The 18,450-nt window shown below is 43.1% G+C and overlaps 1 protein-coding gene across 4 annotated transcripts in view; it reads left to right on the forward strand.

The window, feature by feature from the left end:
• Positions 1–1,449: 1,449 nt before the first annotated feature.
• Positions 1,450–18,450, forward strand: part of LOC141161737 (FAST kinase domain-containing protein 1, mitochondrial-like) — a 36,195-nt gene continuing 19,194 nt past the window's right edge. The window contains exons 1-8 of one of the 4 annotated variants that reach the window (XM_073646995.1): positions 1,450–1,588; positions 2,915–3,049; positions 4,238–4,614; positions 4,736–4,804; positions 6,476–6,601; positions 8,440–8,838; positions 11,153–11,263; positions 11,712–11,843. In XM_073646995.1, the coding sequence (XP_073503096.1) occupies positions 4,280–4,614; positions 4,736–4,804; positions 6,476–6,601; positions 8,440–8,838; positions 11,153–11,263; positions 11,712–11,843 (1,172 nt within the window). In that variant the 5' untranslated portion in view covers positions 1,450–1,588; positions 2,915–3,049; positions 4,238–4,279. Of the gene's footprint in view, positions 1,636–1,680; positions 1,990–2,914; positions 3,050–4,237; positions 4,615–4,735; positions 4,805–6,475; positions 6,602–8,439; positions 8,839–11,152; positions 11,264–11,711; positions 11,844–18,450 lie in introns of those variants that run through there. The other 3 variants (XM_073646992.1, XM_073646994.1, XM_073646996.1) reach the window with 3 other exon arrangements.

Here is an 18,450-nt window from a genome sequence, read left to right on the forward strand (position 1 = left end):
CACCCCCCCTCTCTCCCTTCTCTCTCCCCCCTCTCACTCCCTCTCTCCCCCCTCTCTCTCCCTCTCTCTCCCCCTCTCTCTCCCCTTCTCTCTCTCCCCCCTCTCTCCCTTCTCTCTCTCCCCCCTCTCTCTCTCCCCCCTCTCTCTCTCCCCCCCCCTCTCTCTCCCTTCTCTCTCCCCCCCCTCTCTCTCCCTTCCCTCTCTCTCCCCCCCTCTCTCTCCCCCCTCCTCTCTCCCCCCCCTCTCTCTCCCCTTCTCTCTCCTCCCCCCTCTCCCCCCCCTCTCTCTCCCCCCTCTCTCTCCCCCCCCCTCCTCTCTCCCCCCCCCCTCTCTCCCCCCCTCTCTCCCCCCCCCCTCTCTCCCCCCCTCCCCCCCTCTCTCCCCCTCTCTCCCCCCCCCTCTCTCCCCCCCCCTCTCTCCCCCCCTCTCTCTCCCCCCCCTCTCTCTCCCCCCCTCTCTCTCTCTCTCTCTCTCTCTCTCTCTCTCTCTCTCCCTTCTCTCTCTCCCTTCTCTCTCCCCCCCTCTCTCTCTCTCTCTCTCTCTCTCTCTCTCTCTCCCTTCTCTCTCCCCCCCTCTCTCTCTCTCTCTCTCTCTCCCTTCTCTCTTCCCCCTCTCTCTCCCCCCTCCCCCCCCCTCTCCCCCCTCCCCTCTCCCCCCTCCCCTCTCCCCCTCCCCCTCCCCTCTCCCCCCTCCCCCCCCTCTCTCTCTCTCTCTCTCTCTCTCTCTCTCTCTCTCTCCCTCTCTCTCTCTCCCTCTCTCTCTCTCCCTTCTCTCTCCCCCCCTCTCTCCCCCCTCTCTCTCTCTCTCTCTCTCTCCCTTCTCTCTCCCCCCTCTCTCTCTCTCTCTCTCTCTCTCTCTCTCTCTCTCTCTCTCTCTCTCTCTCTCTCTCTCTTCCCCCTCTCTCTCTCCCTTCTCTCTCTCCCCCTCCCCTCTCCCCTCCCCCTCTCTCCCCCTCCCTCTCCCCCCTCTCCCCCCCCTCCCTCTCCCCCCCCTCTCTCTCCCCCCTCCCCCTCTCTGTTTTTTCTCTCTGTTTTTTCTCTCTCTCTGTTTTTTCTCTCTGTTTTTTCTCTCTCTGTTTTTTCTCTCTGTTTTTTCTCTCTGTTTTTTCTCTCTGTTTTTTCTCTCTTTTGTTTTTTCTCTCTGTTTTTTCTCTCTGTTTTTTCTCTCTGTTTTTTCTCTCTGTTTTTTCTCTCTGTTTTTTCTCTCTGTTTTTTCTCTCTGTTTTTTCTCTCTGTTTTTCTCTCTGTTTTTTCTCTCTGTTTTTTCTCTTGTGCAAAAGGTGTATTTCAGAATCTCACTAGTGTGTGTTTATCAAGCCTGATACTGCCTCTTATTGTTTCCTTTTGGCCTGATTTCGAAAATTAAAATAACATGATTTGTTGCTATTGGTAACTCTCTCGGCACAACTTTGTCCTACAGCGCAATACACTGGGTCACCAGCAGGCGGCAGGCGAAAACACCGCAAAGCGACAATCGGTAGTTCGGTTATTTGCTTCTCTTGTCTGGCGCTTCCCTTACACGTGATAGTCAGTGAAAGTCAACTCGGCAGTTACCAGGAATCCTGTCGGGATCCCAACAGTCTATGAGCGTAAGACCGCGGCGTGTGCACAGCACGGCGCTTCTACATGCACATCTGTGCGTCTTCCATTATTCCGCTCACACATTGCACCTGTTAATCTCACAGTCACCGTCTTCATTGTGGAGAGAGTTACGTGTATGTAATGCAGGGCTTTCAAGATGACGTCATAAACGCGACTTTGAGGCGCACATAGTCCATTCCGGCTATTGTATGCTTCTATAGTGAGAGAAACCTTGTTTGTGTAATGATTTATAAAGGGATCGGAGTCGCAGTTAGATTTAGTTTGATGTAATGAAGACTGAAAGGAGCAAACAATAAAATATGATAATTTTTGGGATAGAAACGGAAAACGGTCACCATCGAATCCTGCCCACTAATGGTGTGTGCCGAGTGGGACATATCACTCCAATGTAAGGATGTGACATTAATCACACCTCAAATCACAATAGATACAACATTTGCACAACTTTTTACTTTACAACCTATGGAAACTTTTACAGTGAAAAAGAAAATATTGTTTGCAACCTACATTAATTTACATATCCCCTGGCTATGCTGTTTGCAGACTGAATAGTTTTAGATTTTTCTCTTGTGTGAGTGTCTCTCCCTGTAATACAGGCTGGATGTCAGGTCTGTTTGTACTCGGGGTGCTGTTTTGTCACTTGCTTTTATATATCAGCGTAGTTTTTATCCTGCACTTATTTCCTCTCCATATGCTTTCCTCCTGGTTTATAGCCTGTTTTTTTCTGCCCTCTGAGAAATTCTCTCCAAAGCAGATTTGTGTACGACCCTCTTTCCCTCCCTCCTGCATTATCTAAAGCTTCTTACTTACATTTTTCTCCTACGTGAGAAAATCAGATCTATTATTTTGATCTGTTTTTCTCATACGTGAAGAAAAAAAAAGTTTCTAGACCTTCTCCTTTCTGAGAGTCCGTGAAAATCAGACTGCACTTGGACATGTCTCCATGATTGGATATGTTTCTGTGATTTTCTGCGGACCACTCGGTCTGCGATTAATCATGGACATGTGAATGGCCCCATAGACTATAACAGGTATGAGTGCTATCCGTGAAAACCACGGAAAGCAGTCATGGATGAACACTGGATGTGTGAGTGAGGCCTAAGGCCATGTGCACACGATCAGTTATCTGTAAGCCAAAACCAGGCGAGGAACAATCAGAGGGAAAGTATAATAGAAACACATCACCACTTCTGTATTTATCACCCACTCCTGGTTTTGGCTACAAATACTGATGTATATACTGAACGTGTGAACGTGGCCTTACACTGAGAAAAGGGAGCAGGCTTTCTGATGGATTTGTGTCATTTTTGCAGAGCACTCATCTTGACAACACATAGAAGCTCAACAGCAACATGGTAGAAAATTTGAATGAAGACAAATTTGAAAGTTTCTCAACTTTTTTGCATTTATGAAGCAAAAAAACAATGAAAACATGATTCAGTGCTAAGGTATACATTGCTTTTAAAGAGGTTTTCCACTTTTACAAAATTGGTCCCCAAATGATCCTATACCAGTGTAAAAAAGCAAAACTCCTACTCCCTGTACCTGGGTTTAGTGCTGGCTCTCCCCTGCTGCTGCAATCTTTGTGTTTTGGCTGCATTGGTGACATTACAACTGCAGCTTACATCACCACTGCAGCCAATCACTTAGATTAGCAGCTTTGCGGATGCAGGATGTAGACGGCCTGAGTTTTTGATCTCATCGATTGGCTGCATCGATGATTTGAGCTGTAGTTGTAATGTCATCGTTGCTGCTAAAACACTGAGAGTGGAGGAGCAGCGATGGACCTGGGGAGAAGGGTAAGTGTTTCTGTATTTGTTTGCGTTTTGCTTTTTTTTTTACTAACATCAGATCATTCTGGACCACTTTTCTGAAAGTGGAAAACCCCTTTAATGCAAAGTAAAAGTGGCGATTCCACTTTATCTGTTGGAAGAAAAAAAATGAAAGCAGCGACCTAATTGTTTGCCATAAGCATCTATTACACATTTCCCCCATCATTTATCATTGGATCTGTTTATGGCAAGATAAACATGACTTAAAGGGGTTGTCCAGGATAATTAAAAAAAAAAAAGTAAAACAAAGTAGCAGTAGAAATGCTGCTAAAAATAAAGTACAAAAAATACACCCCCCCCAAAAAAAAACAATACTCACATGTGCAATCTCCTGCATCCCGACAGTCTCTGTTTACTTCCCTACATTAATAACATAAGTACATGTATGTGACTGCTGCAGACAGTTACTGTCCTTAGTGCGGATGCTAACGTGGACGGCATAGTGGTTCTGAGGATGGTGATTGGTTGCGGAGGTCATGTATATCTATAGTATGTCAGCACCTTAAGTAAGCAAACCGAGATTGGCGAGGACCACCAAAGCAACAGCACTGAAGCTGCTTAATTTTTTTTTTGTTATTTATTGTTTTTTTTAATTCCAGATACCCCCTTTAAACTAGATTGTCAGAATGTAGAAGCTGGAGAAACATATTTTTCTTTCTCCATGTGTGAGAAAAACAGATGTGTGAATGAGCCCTTATTACACTAACTTTGCCTGAGGAACAAAGAATTGCCATGAAGATGATAAAGTCTGTTCTATTCTAATATACGTTGATGATAAATGACCCCATAACACTTTTATTCTAGGGGTATAGAAATACAATGCCAGCTCCTCTATAGATCGCCGCCATGTTTCATTGGAGGAGTCCCTTCCGGTTATCGCTCCGACTGCTTCAGACTCATATTGGAAGATCGGATTCCTTATTGGAGCAGTTAAAGTCGTGCACCACGGAATATCAAGTGTTCCAGCTGCTCGGCATGAACCGCTCTGCACTGACCGTCCATCACGTGGGCCGCGCCGTGAATCTGCTTTGGTGTTTTCAGGAGGGGAATCCAGAAAAATATAGAACTTTTAGGCAAATTCCAGATCATCCGGAATTTCTTGTGCTTCGCACTTTAGCACAGAACAAGATTCATCTTCTAGATGACCGAGAACTGGTGGATGTTTTGCACAATTTAATAAGGTAAGAAACAGACTGTGCTTTCCGTCCATTATTATCGCCAGATGCCAACAAATAAGCTTCTATGTTATCGCCAATCTGAGGATCCGCAATCTGCTGCGTTAACCTCTCATTTAATATCCAGGTTTCAGGTGGTGGCACACGATGTGTTAATACAGCAGCTGGTGGTCGAAGGCTGGAGACGATTAGAACGGTGCGTTCATTCATTCCTATTTCTGACTTTGACATAATAATTGCTTAGAGGAAAACTTTATGATCAAATCGAAGAATTGGTCATTACATTTTTTTTCTCAGTGTGAACCAAGCCTATAGACCTCAGTTGCACAACACAAAGGCAGTTCAGCCATACTGGGGTGTGTAGGGGGTCTGTGTGCACATCGGGGGCTGCCCACTTGCTTCTTATATTTTTCTGGATAACTTCTTAAAAAAAAATCCCATTTTTTACCCATACCTTAGAAAACCATAATAAATCATTAAAGGGGTATTCCCATCTCCAAGATCCTATCCCAATATGTAGTAGAACTAATAATAATAGCAAACACCTCCAATTAGAAATGTAGTATAGCTTTTCTGATAAGCAATGTCGCTTACCCCATGTGCAGGGCATTGCAGTAGCTTAGGTATCCATGGTTACGACCACTAACAACTGTCACTATATGAGTGGTTGTAACCATGGATACCTAAGCTACTGCTATGCCCTGCACATGGGATAAGCAACATAGCTAATTATTAGAACTATACTACATTTCTAATTGGAGGTATTTTCTATTATTATTATTATTACACCTACTACATATTGGGATAGGATCTTGGAGATGGGAATACCCCCTTTAAGTAGCGATATAAGTCTACAGCCCATAACTCTGATATGAAGATATGAACCGTAAATTGATGATAATTACAGGCATAATAATGTGTACAAATTTCTCCAGCCTCAAAAAAAAAGTTACGGATGCATCAATCTATTTATTTTTTTACGAAAAGGGGGAAAAAAGTGCCCTGTTTCTGGACAGTTGGGGACGCCGTGTAATGCTCTAATGGGTGACTTGTTTCAAATTAAATTCCTTTATAGAGTTCATTTCAGTACATACGAAGGTCTTGGAGCATGTCTTTTTTAATAGGAGGCACATAGATCTCTGCTTATATGTGAAAAAATAATAATATGTTGCAGATTCTGTCCCAGATGTTCAACAAAATCCAAGTGTATTACATGCCGATTTTGGTGCAGATTTGCTGCTGTTTTTACATTAAGGTTACGTTCACACGCTCAGTATTCGATCAGTATTTGTATAGAAGTGGTGACTTGTTTCTATTATACTTTTCCTCTGATTGTTCCACTCCTGATTTTGACTTACAAATACTGATGTCAAATACTGAACGTGTGAATGGGGCCTATAGAGTGAAATCTGTGATGAAAATCCACCAAAAGAATTGACATGCTTCAGAATTAACCATATGAAATTTAGTTTCCACAAGGAAATTTTCCACCGCGTGTGCATGAGATTTTTGAAACGTCGTTGCTGCTACTGAGGCAAATCTGCTCTGAAAATATGCAAAAAATTCGAACTGTGTGAACAAGACCTAGCAGTCCATTAACCCCGGATTCTATAGGGTCTTACTAAATGGAACTGTAGCGCAGGTATTTTAGTGCTTTTTTTATGCGTTTTGAAGCTGATTCATTTTGAGAAGTCATTCACAAAAGACTTTTAGATGGGTCGTCTAGGATTTGGAGTGGCGATGGTCTGCTTTTTACTGAAACTGCTCCACGTTTGTCCAAGAGGGGGTTTGGGATAATGGATGATATAAAGTTTTTCGGCAGAGGTAAATCTGCACCTTGTGATGAGGATTTCCTTTTTACACCCAGGCTCGATTTTCCAACATTAGCAAAATTTGCCGTATGCTTGAAAAAACAGGATCTGACCACTAGTCCACTCATGGGACACATAGCCAAGATTGTGGACAGTAATCTGGAGGACGCTGATGACCCTGAGTAAGTATAGTTCCTGGACCTGCAGACTAGTGATAAAGAGAGAACCTGACAGCAAGCTCAGATTTTAAAAATGGAGGAAGTTCTAAGACATTAAAGGGGTATTCCCCTCTCCAAAATCCTATCCCAATATGTAGTAGGTGTAATCATAATAATACCTCCAATTAGAAATGTAGTATAGTTTTCCTGATTCGCTATGTCTCTTTCCTCATGTGCAGGCATTGCAGGACCTTAGGTATCCATGGTTACGTCCACTGATATAGTGACAGTTAACTAGTTGCTAGTGGTTGTAACCATGGATACCTAAGGTCCTGCAATGCTTGCACATGAGGAAAGAGACCTAGCGAATCAGAAAAACTATACTACATTTCTAATTGGAAGTATTTGCTAATATTATTATTATTACACCTACTACATATTGGGATAGGATCTTTGAGATGGGAATACCGCGTTAAGTCTCAAAATTTATTAGAAAGTTCTTAAGTTTTCATTAAAGTAGAAAATTAATTTCCTCTTTTTTTCTTTTTGCGAGGGCCACTCCTGGCCATTGCTGGATCGATTTTTGCTAGAGATAAATTGTTACAAAAATTTCAAGAGGTTTCCAAGAGATTTTCATATTACTATATGCAGGAAAAAATATCATTGTTCAAAATCGCTTTGAAATGCCAGCATTTAGCAATTAAAAATATCATTAGCGACTTCACTATTGTGAATTTTAAACTTTTAGCCAGAAAATATACTTCGTCAATCAGTATTTGGTGATTGGCTGCAGCGGTCTGGAGACATCACCTGCAGGGAACAGGAAGATGGGGGGGACACAGGCAGGAAATGATTAACGTCCTGTAGGTGAAATTCTTTTCTTTTAATATAAAAATTAAAAATGGACAATCCCTTTAACACCTTTCTATAGACTGAGATATCAAAGTGACTTTGTTTTTTATTAGTAGTAAGATAAAATGTGTATCTGTTGACCTGGGTTTAACTGGAAAATTAGAAAAACTCCTTTGCTTTCAAAAATCGCACCACCCCGTTTCGGTCTGGAAATGCAGCTCAGCGCAATGACAGTAAATGGGGCTGAGCCGCAATACCGCACACAGACTGTGGTCACTGGGGCGCTGTTTAAGGAAGAAAGCAGCCATTGTTTTCTAATTCTGTGCAAGATTTATGGATTTTCTATTTATTGAACCCTCCAACATGCTTGGGTTTTCACCTAAAGAATCTAAAAAAAATCGTCATATAACATAATCGATTTGTTAAATGATTGTCATATGAGGATGAAAATCGCTTATCTAAAGCAACAGGTGCAGCTTTAGTTGTGTATGGAGCAAAGGAAATTGTGCAGCTCAAGTTATTTCTCATTACAGGTGGATTTAGATTGTAAAATTGTATGTTAAAGGGATTTTCCAGTTTTGGAAAACTCCACTTTCTGGCTGATTTTAAAAAAAAACACGACTGAACTTTACGCATCCTCCTTGGGGCCATGTGCTGCATCTCTGCCGCTGCTCCTGCTGTCTGTTATTATCAACAGCGCTGCAGCCAATCACTGAGCCTAATGTCTCGGCATGAGCCTCTCAAAACCACCGAGCTCGCTGATTGGCTTCAGCACTGTACCCAATAATGGACATCGGCAGTTATGGACCGGGAGAGGATGAGTAAAGCACAATTTTTGTATTTTTTTAAACCAAATTGCTTCTGTACAGACACTGGCTTACTAAAACCGTAAAACCCCTTTTAAGGTCCCCTTGTCGTTTTAGCTGTGCTGCTTTGTATCATTGTAGTATATACAGTCAATATCTGGTCTAATGTCACATTTCAGACCTAACTTTCTTTCTTTCTTTTAGAGCTTTGTCCTGTCTCCTGGTCTGTTTGCAAGCAGTGAGCTCACTGAGCCTGCAAGAACGACTGATCGAAAAGACCGAGTCCGTCATGGACAGACTGGACCCGTCCGCCATCAGGCACGCATTCAGGGTGTTACGGCTTTTCTACAAGTACAAGTTCACATACGTCTCCCTGCTGGAGAAATATGACAACTACTTCAAACAGAATATTGGAACAATGGATGCCAAAAACCTGTGCAACATCACTGGGATGTATCATCAGCTGCGGCTGAACGGTTCTGACTTCCCGGTTATGGCAAAGCCGAGACTTGTGGAAATGATAATGACGTGTGATGATCCTGAGACTTTTGCAGATCTGTTTGATGCCTTAAGCAGAATGTCATCTGATCCTATAAGAGACAGGTCAGTGTCCTAAAGAGCATCAATCTCACCTTGGCCGAGTACTCTGCACATATGGAAAAAGTTTCTTCTAAAGTTTTATGTCCAACCTTAAATATTGACTCTCTTTTTATCAAACTTTACAGCCAAAAAAACTTTGTAATATATCTTATCATATAAATCTGCTTCTTTCTCCACAAAAATCCACAGCATGTCCATTATTTTTGCAGACACGCAGCGTAATTGTCGCCATTGACTTGCATTGAATCACTTAATATCCGCATCATTACATGTGCACATGCGGATATTAAGTGATTCAATGTGCGGATGGTACCCGGGTCTGGAGAAGAGGAGACTCTCCTCCAGACCCGGGTACCATAGTACCTGTAAAAAAAAGAATTTAAAAATAAAAAATAAACATTATACTCACCTTCTGATGGCCCCCGGTCTCCTGTACGGTGCATCCTGGCTTCCCGGCGTCTCGCGATGGTGTAAAAGGACCTTCCATGACGTCATTTAGTCATGTGACAGGTCACGCGACCGCCGACTTCAGCGGACGCGTGACCTGTCACATGACTAAATGACGTCATGGAAGGTTCTTTTACACCATTGCGGGCCACCGGGGAGCCAGGACGCACCGGAGAGAAGACCGGGGGCCATCAGAAGGTGAGTATAATGTTTATTTTTTTATTTTTTCCCATTTTTATTCTTTTTTTAACTATTAACTTGGTCACACTATATAAATCCATGCCGGTTGCATGGATTTATATAGTGTGACCAAGTTGTCAAGCAGTTTCCAAGTGATGCTAAAATCGCTTGGAAAAACGCTTGATAACCCGCATGCAAATTTGCTTGACAAACGCTTCTACCTGGCAGGAAAAACGCATGTAAAATCCGCATGCGTTTTTCCTGCCAGGGAGATGCTGAAAAAATCAGCAGCATTCCTGCATCGTGGGCACTTAGCCTGAGTTAATCTCTTCCCTCCTGCCTTCTTGAACTCACCATCCACTCTGAGAAAAAAAAAAACTAAATCCAGTCTTATTCAAGACAAGACAGCTGCCATCTCACTGAGGTGTCAGGTTACAGCTGCTTATTCAAGTCTATGGAAAGCTGAGGAGGGAGGAGCAGAGATCATACTTCTGCTTTCTAGTAAGTGTTTATCTCGCCCAGATCTACTCAAGCCAATTGAAAGTGATTTAGCTGGCTTCATTGCAGGATTCACAGCTACACTGCTCAGTACTGACGAATAGTGTCCTCCATGCTGCTTCTGAAAATGTGCTACATATAGACAGGAGTGCAGGAATCCCTCATGCCTATGTGTGCTGTGTATGGGAGACATCATAGCAGATAGTCTGCACCCACTAGCTCAGAGACAACCGGAAATTAGACAGAAAGCCTGGAGAGGGGAAATCTGGTGAAAAATACAGCAGACAAGTCATATATAGTGTTATTTCTCATATACATGTGCTCACTTATTCTAAAAAGTCACCGGAAATGAGAAGTATGCTTTAATTTTTGTCTTATGAGGTCCAACAATTTTTGTAGTGAGTCATCCCTTAAGGAGTTGTCACCGTTTGGAGACCAGTTTATTTTTTTTATTTTTAATAACATAAATGCAAGTATATGAGGCCAAAAGCTAATTTTACAATTCGGATTCCTTAAAAAAAATTGGCTATTAAAGGCTTTTTCATTCTCAGTGCAATCAGCTGAGAGGAGCTCTGGGAAAAAAGACAGATCAAAGAGTTACAAACTTACTTTCAGAACCCACTCACTGAAAAATTCTCAGTTAACTCATTCTGCAACCTGCAATATAAAATGCTATATACCATTGCTATAGAAGGCAAACCCTGCAACATTTTTAATGAAACCCAATTGAAAATTTTTTTGTACATGCATTTCAGTAAAAAAAAAAAAAAATTCCCCAAAGGTGGAGGACCCCTTTAAATACACTTTTCTATGTTCACTTACATAGATCGTGATTTAAAGTGATTGTGCCACTAGGTTTATGCTGCCAGATCTGGGACCCTGTTTCTACGGCTGGATCCTTTCCTGCTCTCCTTACAGTAGATGTGATCTGCTCGGTGAGGAGCTTGTGCTGTGTAATCCCCAGCAGTCACCAGATCTGGCCTCTCTGCAGTAATGGACTCGGCATTAGTCAATGATTTATTTTTTTTTACGCCGGCATCACTTGATTGGATCCCTTTGTTGGTCCGCTATACTGATTAAAAGGGCTAAACAAGACAAAATGCAAAGACATTGTCTCTGGGAAAAGGTGGCCTGCTCCTCTAAGTCATTTCTGTATAATAACGTCTACAAAATTTTGTTCGTTTCCCTCCAGACTTGAAGAAAAGCTTCCGACTTTCATCGAGGAGATGAACCTGAGCCGACTGCTGCTCGTCCTGAAAGCAATGGTGGAAATGGACTGTAAAAACAACGCTCTCATCCATAAGTAGGAATTTTGGGTTTACTGCTATTTTTTCTTTCTAGAACCCTAAAAATATCACTGAGACGGACAATAGGGGCGTCATGGGGCCAGGACTTTATATAGGAGCTTGTCTCCGAGATGCGATACCCGGGAGCGGATAGTAAAGAGCTGGGCTGTGCCGGGTGAGCACATTGTGTGCATCTGGCCAGAGCTGATAACCGCTGATCTTTGGGGATGTCAGACCTCCACTGATCTGATATTGATGAACTAATATGCTTGGACTGTCCCTTTAATCTTACTCCACCCTAAATTTGTCTGGTCTCCACTTTGCTGGTCACCCATGGTGGTCTTCATGCAGGTAGCTCCTTCACCGTGGGTTACACATTGAGATCCGAGCAGTCGTCATTAGGCACTACAGTAGTCATAGGGGGAATGTGCATTTTATAAACTTTTTTTTTCTTTCTTTCTTTAGAATTTTCCTCCACTTGCAGAAGCATCTAGATATTTGCAAACCCATCCAACTGTATTATATAACTGAGGCCTTGGTCCATCTGTCGTATCAAAATACCAAGTTAATGAAAGAACTACAAGGACATCTGCAAAGGTAAGATCCCTGTAAATCAGGGATGTCAGACTCAAATACACAGAGGGCCAAAATTAAATAGTTGGACAAAGTCGTGGGCCAAACTCCATATAATATAATGGCCCCACATAGTGCTCCATACAGTATAATGGGCCCACATAGTGCTGAATACAATATAATGGGCCCCACATAGTGCTGAATACAATATAATGGGCCCCACATAGTGCTGAATACAATATAATGGGCCCCACATAGTGCTGAATACAATATAATGGGCCCCACATAGTCCTCCATACAGTATAATGGCCCCACATAGTCCTCCATACAGTATAATGGCCCCACATCGTCCTCCATACATATAATGGCCCCACATACTCCTCTATACAGAATAATGGGCCCCGCATAGTCCTCCATACAATATAATGGCCCCGCATAGTCCTCCATACAGTATAATGGCCCTACATACTCCTCCATACAGTATAATGGGCCCCACATACTCCTCTATACAGAATAATGGCCCCACATAGTCCTCCATACAGTATAATGGCCACACATACCCCTCTATACAGAATAATGGGCCCCACATAGTGCTCCATGTAGTATAATGGCCCCACATTTAGCTCCATGTAGTATAATGGCCCCACATAGTGCTCCATATAGTATAATGGGCCCCACATAGTGCTCCATACAATATAATGGCCCCACATACTCCTCCATACAGTATAATAGCTCCGTATAGTGCTCCATTGCCACGCAAGGTGCGGGAAAGACTAAGTGTAACACGAAGGGAAGAGGGGGAGGAAGCCCAAACACTAGGGAAAGGGGGAGTGGAGACCCCTAGTCAGATCTAATATCACCCTGCCTACCCTTCCATCCCTATATAGGTTCCATACCTATCGGTGAGCAGAACCCTAAGCCCTGGATGTCACTAGAGCTTGGCCCTAGATAGGGAGGGGGGAGGGGTGAGCACTGGTCAGGCCCCACTACAAACTAAGGACAACAAGGTAGACAAACAAAGGGGATACACATAGCTTTAGCAGACACCATAGGAGTAACGCCAACTGTCCTCCAAGGGCACCAGAGAAGAAAATAGCCGACTGCTAGTGCTCTAAGCCTGCACAAAGGTATATAGAATTATCACCGGCGATTCCCTGGAGTGAACTGAGTGTTTTTAACTAAGAGGCAAGGGCGTGTCAATCAGCAGCAGGAGGGAGGTTGCCGCTGGGTCCTATAGGAAGAAGGATTAAGAAGGCATCTGTAATGCCAAGTGCAGTGACCTTCTATAGCCAGATCCAGAGCGACTGTCTATTACAGCTGACACACCCGTGACATCCATACAGAATAATGGCCCCATCTGGCTTTGCGGGCCAAATATACTCACCCTGCGGGCCAGAGTTTGACGTGTGCTGTAAATGTTGCTGTGTAATATCACCTCTCCAGGATCCTGGCTGTCACCAGGCTGATGGGGAGGATTTACCCATTACTTATCAGTTTCAGACATTTTACTGTCTTATTTTAGAGGATTATTATCTTCCACCATCAGATGCAGCTCTAGACAATTGGTGCAAATAATTGCCTCCCCTCCAATGATGCTTAACCCTCTCTATTCCCCAAAAGGAGGTACCTTTCCTATTGCTTTATGAATCTGCTTATTAAGGGGATGGCCTATAAATCGTTTTTTAATATTATAGGCATGCGCTTTCAATCTGATACGTAGGTCTCGTTTAGACCTTATCACAAGGGTATTTTAAACAACATATTACTCCTGTACTGTAACAAGATATACAGTCTTTTATTTTATATGTTTCCCCCATATTTATGAATGAATACATTTTTGATTGACCTCTCTCTCCAACTGCACCACCAAAAATAAATCTCCATTATCTGCATTATTTTTTTTTACCTATTTTAGTGCATTGTTAATTATTGTAGGTGCAATAAAACCTGGCCTTTCTGCACACAAAGCTTGGATGTTGGGGAATAAGATCCCCCACTATTTTATCCTCCCGTAAGAGTGGCCAGTATTTATATATTCATCCATGCTGATTGTTTCTATGCAAAGTGTCAATCGAGGCATTTTCTTCCTCCATATACAAAGAGACAATCAAGATACATTACCTTTATGTTTGTTGATTGGATCATTACTGTATTGCAATATATTTGGACTCTTGATGACCGCTTTCGTAGGATCATCCTATCTTACCAGGGTGGGATCACTTATATGTGTGTCAGCAATTGTTGGGATTCTCTTTTAAGTGCACATAGCGCAGTTTGCATTTTTTAATCTGTTTTTTCGCTTTTTGCAGCACTAGAGGGTGGTAGCACCGGTATTACTCTATTCCAAGTCATTTATAAAAGAAGTCCCCAGCGTTCTGCCAGTTTTGATTCTTATGACGTGAATTGTATTGTATTCTTGCCTGTGGCACTTAATCTTCCATACAAGTGTGAAATTCACAGTGATATTTGCAGAATAAATTGACAGATTTCGTGCTTCCGATTATTTCAGCGGCGTATGAATGAGATTCCTTGAAATATCACAACGCTGCTACAGTAATATGCAGAGGATTTTCTGCACACAAATCCGTAGTGTATTCATCCTGCTGTTATGCACTTTAAGGCTATGTGCACACCGTGCGTTTTTTGTGACTTTTTTCCGTGCAGAAATGGGCCAAAAAACGCATTGCAAACCTTATCCCATGGTTTCTTATGACATTTTGCAAGTTCTGTGCACATGATCAGGAATTTTCCTGATTGAATTTCATGTGCAGAAAAAGAAGCAGCATGTCCATTCTTTGTGTGGTTTTGCCTGTGTTTTTCCTATACAATGCATTGAAAAAAAACACATCAAAAAACGCATCAAAAAATGCTGCAGATTTTCTGCTGCATTTTTGCTGCCAGGAGGTGCAGAAACACTGCTGAAATTTTCCTGAACGTGTGCACATAGCCTTAGGCTTCGTTCAGACGTCTGGTGTCTTCTCAAATGTAAAAAAAAAAATGGAGCAGTTTTGAACCATTTTTGGTCCTTGTGTCGTATGCAAAAAAAAAAAAGTTTCCGGGCAGTCAGTAAGAATCCTTGTGTGGATCCTAGGCAACCTGTTAGCGAACTCTCACGCAGTCACATCAGCTCAAACTCCACTGGATCCCTAACCTGAGTGGGTTCGCTCAGTAGTGTCAGACCTCTCTGAGTTGTCTACATCCATCGTGGATGTGTAGGGTCACTTAACTTCATTGGCAGATCCTTCGGATGATGAAGAAGCCTCTGCGGAAGGAGGATCTCTCTCCAGGAGGATCTCGCTCCAGGAGGATCTCGTTCCTGGAGGATCTCGTTCCTGGAGGATCTCGTTCCAGGAGGATCTCGTGGCAGATCCTGTAAACGGAGGAGGTCTGATCTCTCCAGCCAACCCTCAGCCTCCCCTGCCCCTTCACCCTTCTCTCCTGGAGCACAATGCTAAGATGTTTTCTTTAAAGTCAAGATTTCCCGTTCAGACTATGACTTTGATGAGGAGCAGGCCTCCAAGCTGTCTTCCGTGGTCAACAGCTGTACGGCAGATCTTGAATGCCACCGACACTGACGCATCTTCTTCTTCCCAGGAGACCATTTCCTTTCCTCACCCTTTCCGAATTTCAAAGATTTTTCACTTACATCTTAATTTTCGACAAGTAACTTTCCAAAGAATGGGATTTGCCAGACAGACTTTTTTTTCCAAACCAAAACATTTAGATGTCATATATCCCTTCCCGGAAAACACACTGGAAATATGGTGGTGTTCGCCGATGGTAGACCACTGATTCCCCACCTGGGGAAACACAGAACATTACACTTGGCAGATGCCAGACTTGCACGACCATAGATTTGATTATTTCATGTAACCTTACCTTGAAGCAGCTAGTTCGGCTATCAGGACAATGTTCGCTATTTGCTGGGTCTTTAAGGCCAAATACACTGCTCAAAAAAATAAAGGGAACACTCAAATAACACATCCTAGATCTGAATGAATGAAATATTCTCATTGAATACTTTGTTCTGTACAAAGTTGAATGTGCTGACAACAAAATCACACAAAAATCATCAATGGAAATCATATTTATTAACCAATGGAGGCCTGGATTTGGAGTCACCCCCAAAATTAAAGTGGAAAAACACATTACAGGCTGATCCAACTTTGATGTAATGTCCTTAAAACAAGTCAAAATGAGGCTCAGTATTGTGTGGCCTCCACGTGCCTGTATGACCTCCCTACAATGCCTGGGCATGCTCCTGATGAGGTTGCAGATGGTCTCCTGTGGGATCTCCTCCCAGACCTGGACTAAAGCATCCGCCAACTCCAAGACAGTCTGTGGTGCAACGTGACGTTGGTGGATGGAGTGAAACATGATGTCCCAGATGTGCTCAATCGGATTCAGGTCTGGGGAACGGGCGGGCCAGTCCATAGCTTCAATGCCTTCATCTTGCAGGAACCGCTGACACACTCCAGCCACATGAGGTCTGGCATTGTCCTGCATTAGGAGGAACCCAGGGCCAACTGCACCAGCATATGGTCTCACAAGGGGTCTGAGGATCTCATCTCGGTACCTAATGGCAGTCAGGCTACCTCTGGCGAGCACATGGATTGCTATGCGGTCCTCCAAAGAAATGCCACCCCACACCATTACTGACCCACTGCCAAACCGGTCATGCTGAAGGATGTTGCAGGCAGCAGATCGCTCTCCACGGCGTCTCCAGACTCTGTCACGTCTGTCACGTGCTCGGTGTGAACCTGCTTTCATCTGTGAAGAGCACAGGGCGCCAGTGGCGACTTTGCCAATTCTGGTGTTCTGTGGCAATTGCCAAGCTTCCTTCACGGTGTTGGGCTGTGAGCATAACCCCCATCTGTGGACGTCGGGCCCTCATACCACCTTCATGGAGTCGGTTTCTAACTGTTTGTGCAGACACATGCACATTTGTGGCCTGCTGGAGGTCATTTTGCAGGGCTCTGACAGTGCTCCTCCTGTTCCTCCTTGCACAAAGGCGGAGGTAGCAGTCCTGCTGCTGGGTTGTTGCCCTCCTACGGCCCTCTCCAGGTCTCCTGGTGTACTGGCCTGTCTCCTGGTAGCGCCTCCAGCCTCTGTACACTACGCTGACAGACACAGCAAACCTTCTTGCCACAGCTCGCATTGATGTGCCATCCTGGATGAGCTGCACTACCTGAGCAACTTCTGTGGGTTGTACAACCCCTGGCAAAAATTATGGAATCACCGGGCTCGGAGGATGTTCATTCAGTTGTTTAATGTTGTTGAAAAAAAGCAGATCACAGACATGGCACAAAACTAAAGTCATTTCAAATGGCAACTTTAGGGCTTTAAGAAACACTGAAAGAAATCAAGATAAAAAATGTGATACTCAGGAAGGGTAATTTTTTTCAGACCAAGCAGAGGGAAAAAATTATGGAATCACTCAATTCTGAGGAAAAAATTATGGAATCATGAAAAACAAACACACAAAAGAACACTCCAATACATCACTAGTATTTTGTTACACAACCTCTGCCTTTAATAACAGCTTGCAGTCTCTGAGGCATGGACTTAATGAGTGAGAAGCAGTACTCTTCATCAATCTGGCTCCAACTTTCTCTGATTGCTGTTGCCAGATCAGCTTTGCAGGTTGGAGCCTTGTCATGGACCATTTTCTTCAACTTCCACCACAGATTTTCAACTGGATTGAGATCCGGACTATTTGCAGGCCATGACATTGACCTTATGTGTCTTCTTTCAAGGAATGTTTTCACAGTTTTTGCTCTATGGCAGGATGCATTATCATCTTGAAAAATGATGTCATCATCCCCAAACATCCTTTCAATTGATGGGATAAGAAAACTGTCCAAAATATCAATGTAAACTTGGGCATTTATTGAAGATGTAATGACAGCATCTCCCCAGTGCCTTTTCCTGACATGCAGCCCCATATCATCAATGACTGTGGAAATTTGCATGTTCTCTTCATGCAGTCATCTTTATAAATCTCATTGGAACGGCACCAAACAAAAGTTCCAGCATCATCACCTTGCCCAATGCAAATTCACGATTAATCACTGAATATGACTTTCATCCAGTCATCCACAGTCCACGATTGCTTTTCCTTAGCCCATTGTAACCTTGTTTTTTTTCTGTTTAGGTGTTAATGATGGTTTATGTTTAGCTTTTCTGTATGTAAATCCCATTTCCTTTAGGCGGTTTCTTACAGTTCGGTCACAAACATTGACTCCAGTTTCCTCCCATTCGTTCCTCATTTGTTTTGTTGTGCATTTCCTGTTTTGGAGACATATTGCTTTAAGTTTCCGGTCTTGACGCTTTGATGTCTTCCTTGGTCTACCAGTATGTTTGCCTTTAACAACCTTCCCATGTTGTTTCTATTTGATGCAGATTTTAGACACAGCTGACTGTGAACAACCAACATCTTTTGCAACATTGCGTGATGATTTACCTTCTTTTAAGAGTTTGATAATCCTCTCCTTTGTTTCAATTGATATCTCTCGTGTTGGAGCCATGATTCATGTCAGTCCACTTGGTGCAACTGCTCTCCAAGGTGTGTTCACTCCTTTTAGATGCAGACTAACAAGCAAATCTAATTTGATGCAGGTGTTAGTTTTGG

This window comes from Phyllobates terribilis, unplaced genomic scaffold (assembly GCF_046119375.1).
Source record: "Phyllobates terribilis strain yellow unplaced genomic scaffold, ASM4611937v1 Scaffold_9__5_contigs__length_417890890, whole genome shotgun sequence".
In the NCBI taxonomy this organism is placed as follows: domain Eukaryota; kingdom Metazoa; phylum Chordata; class Amphibia; order Anura; family Dendrobatidae; genus Phyllobates; species Phyllobates terribilis.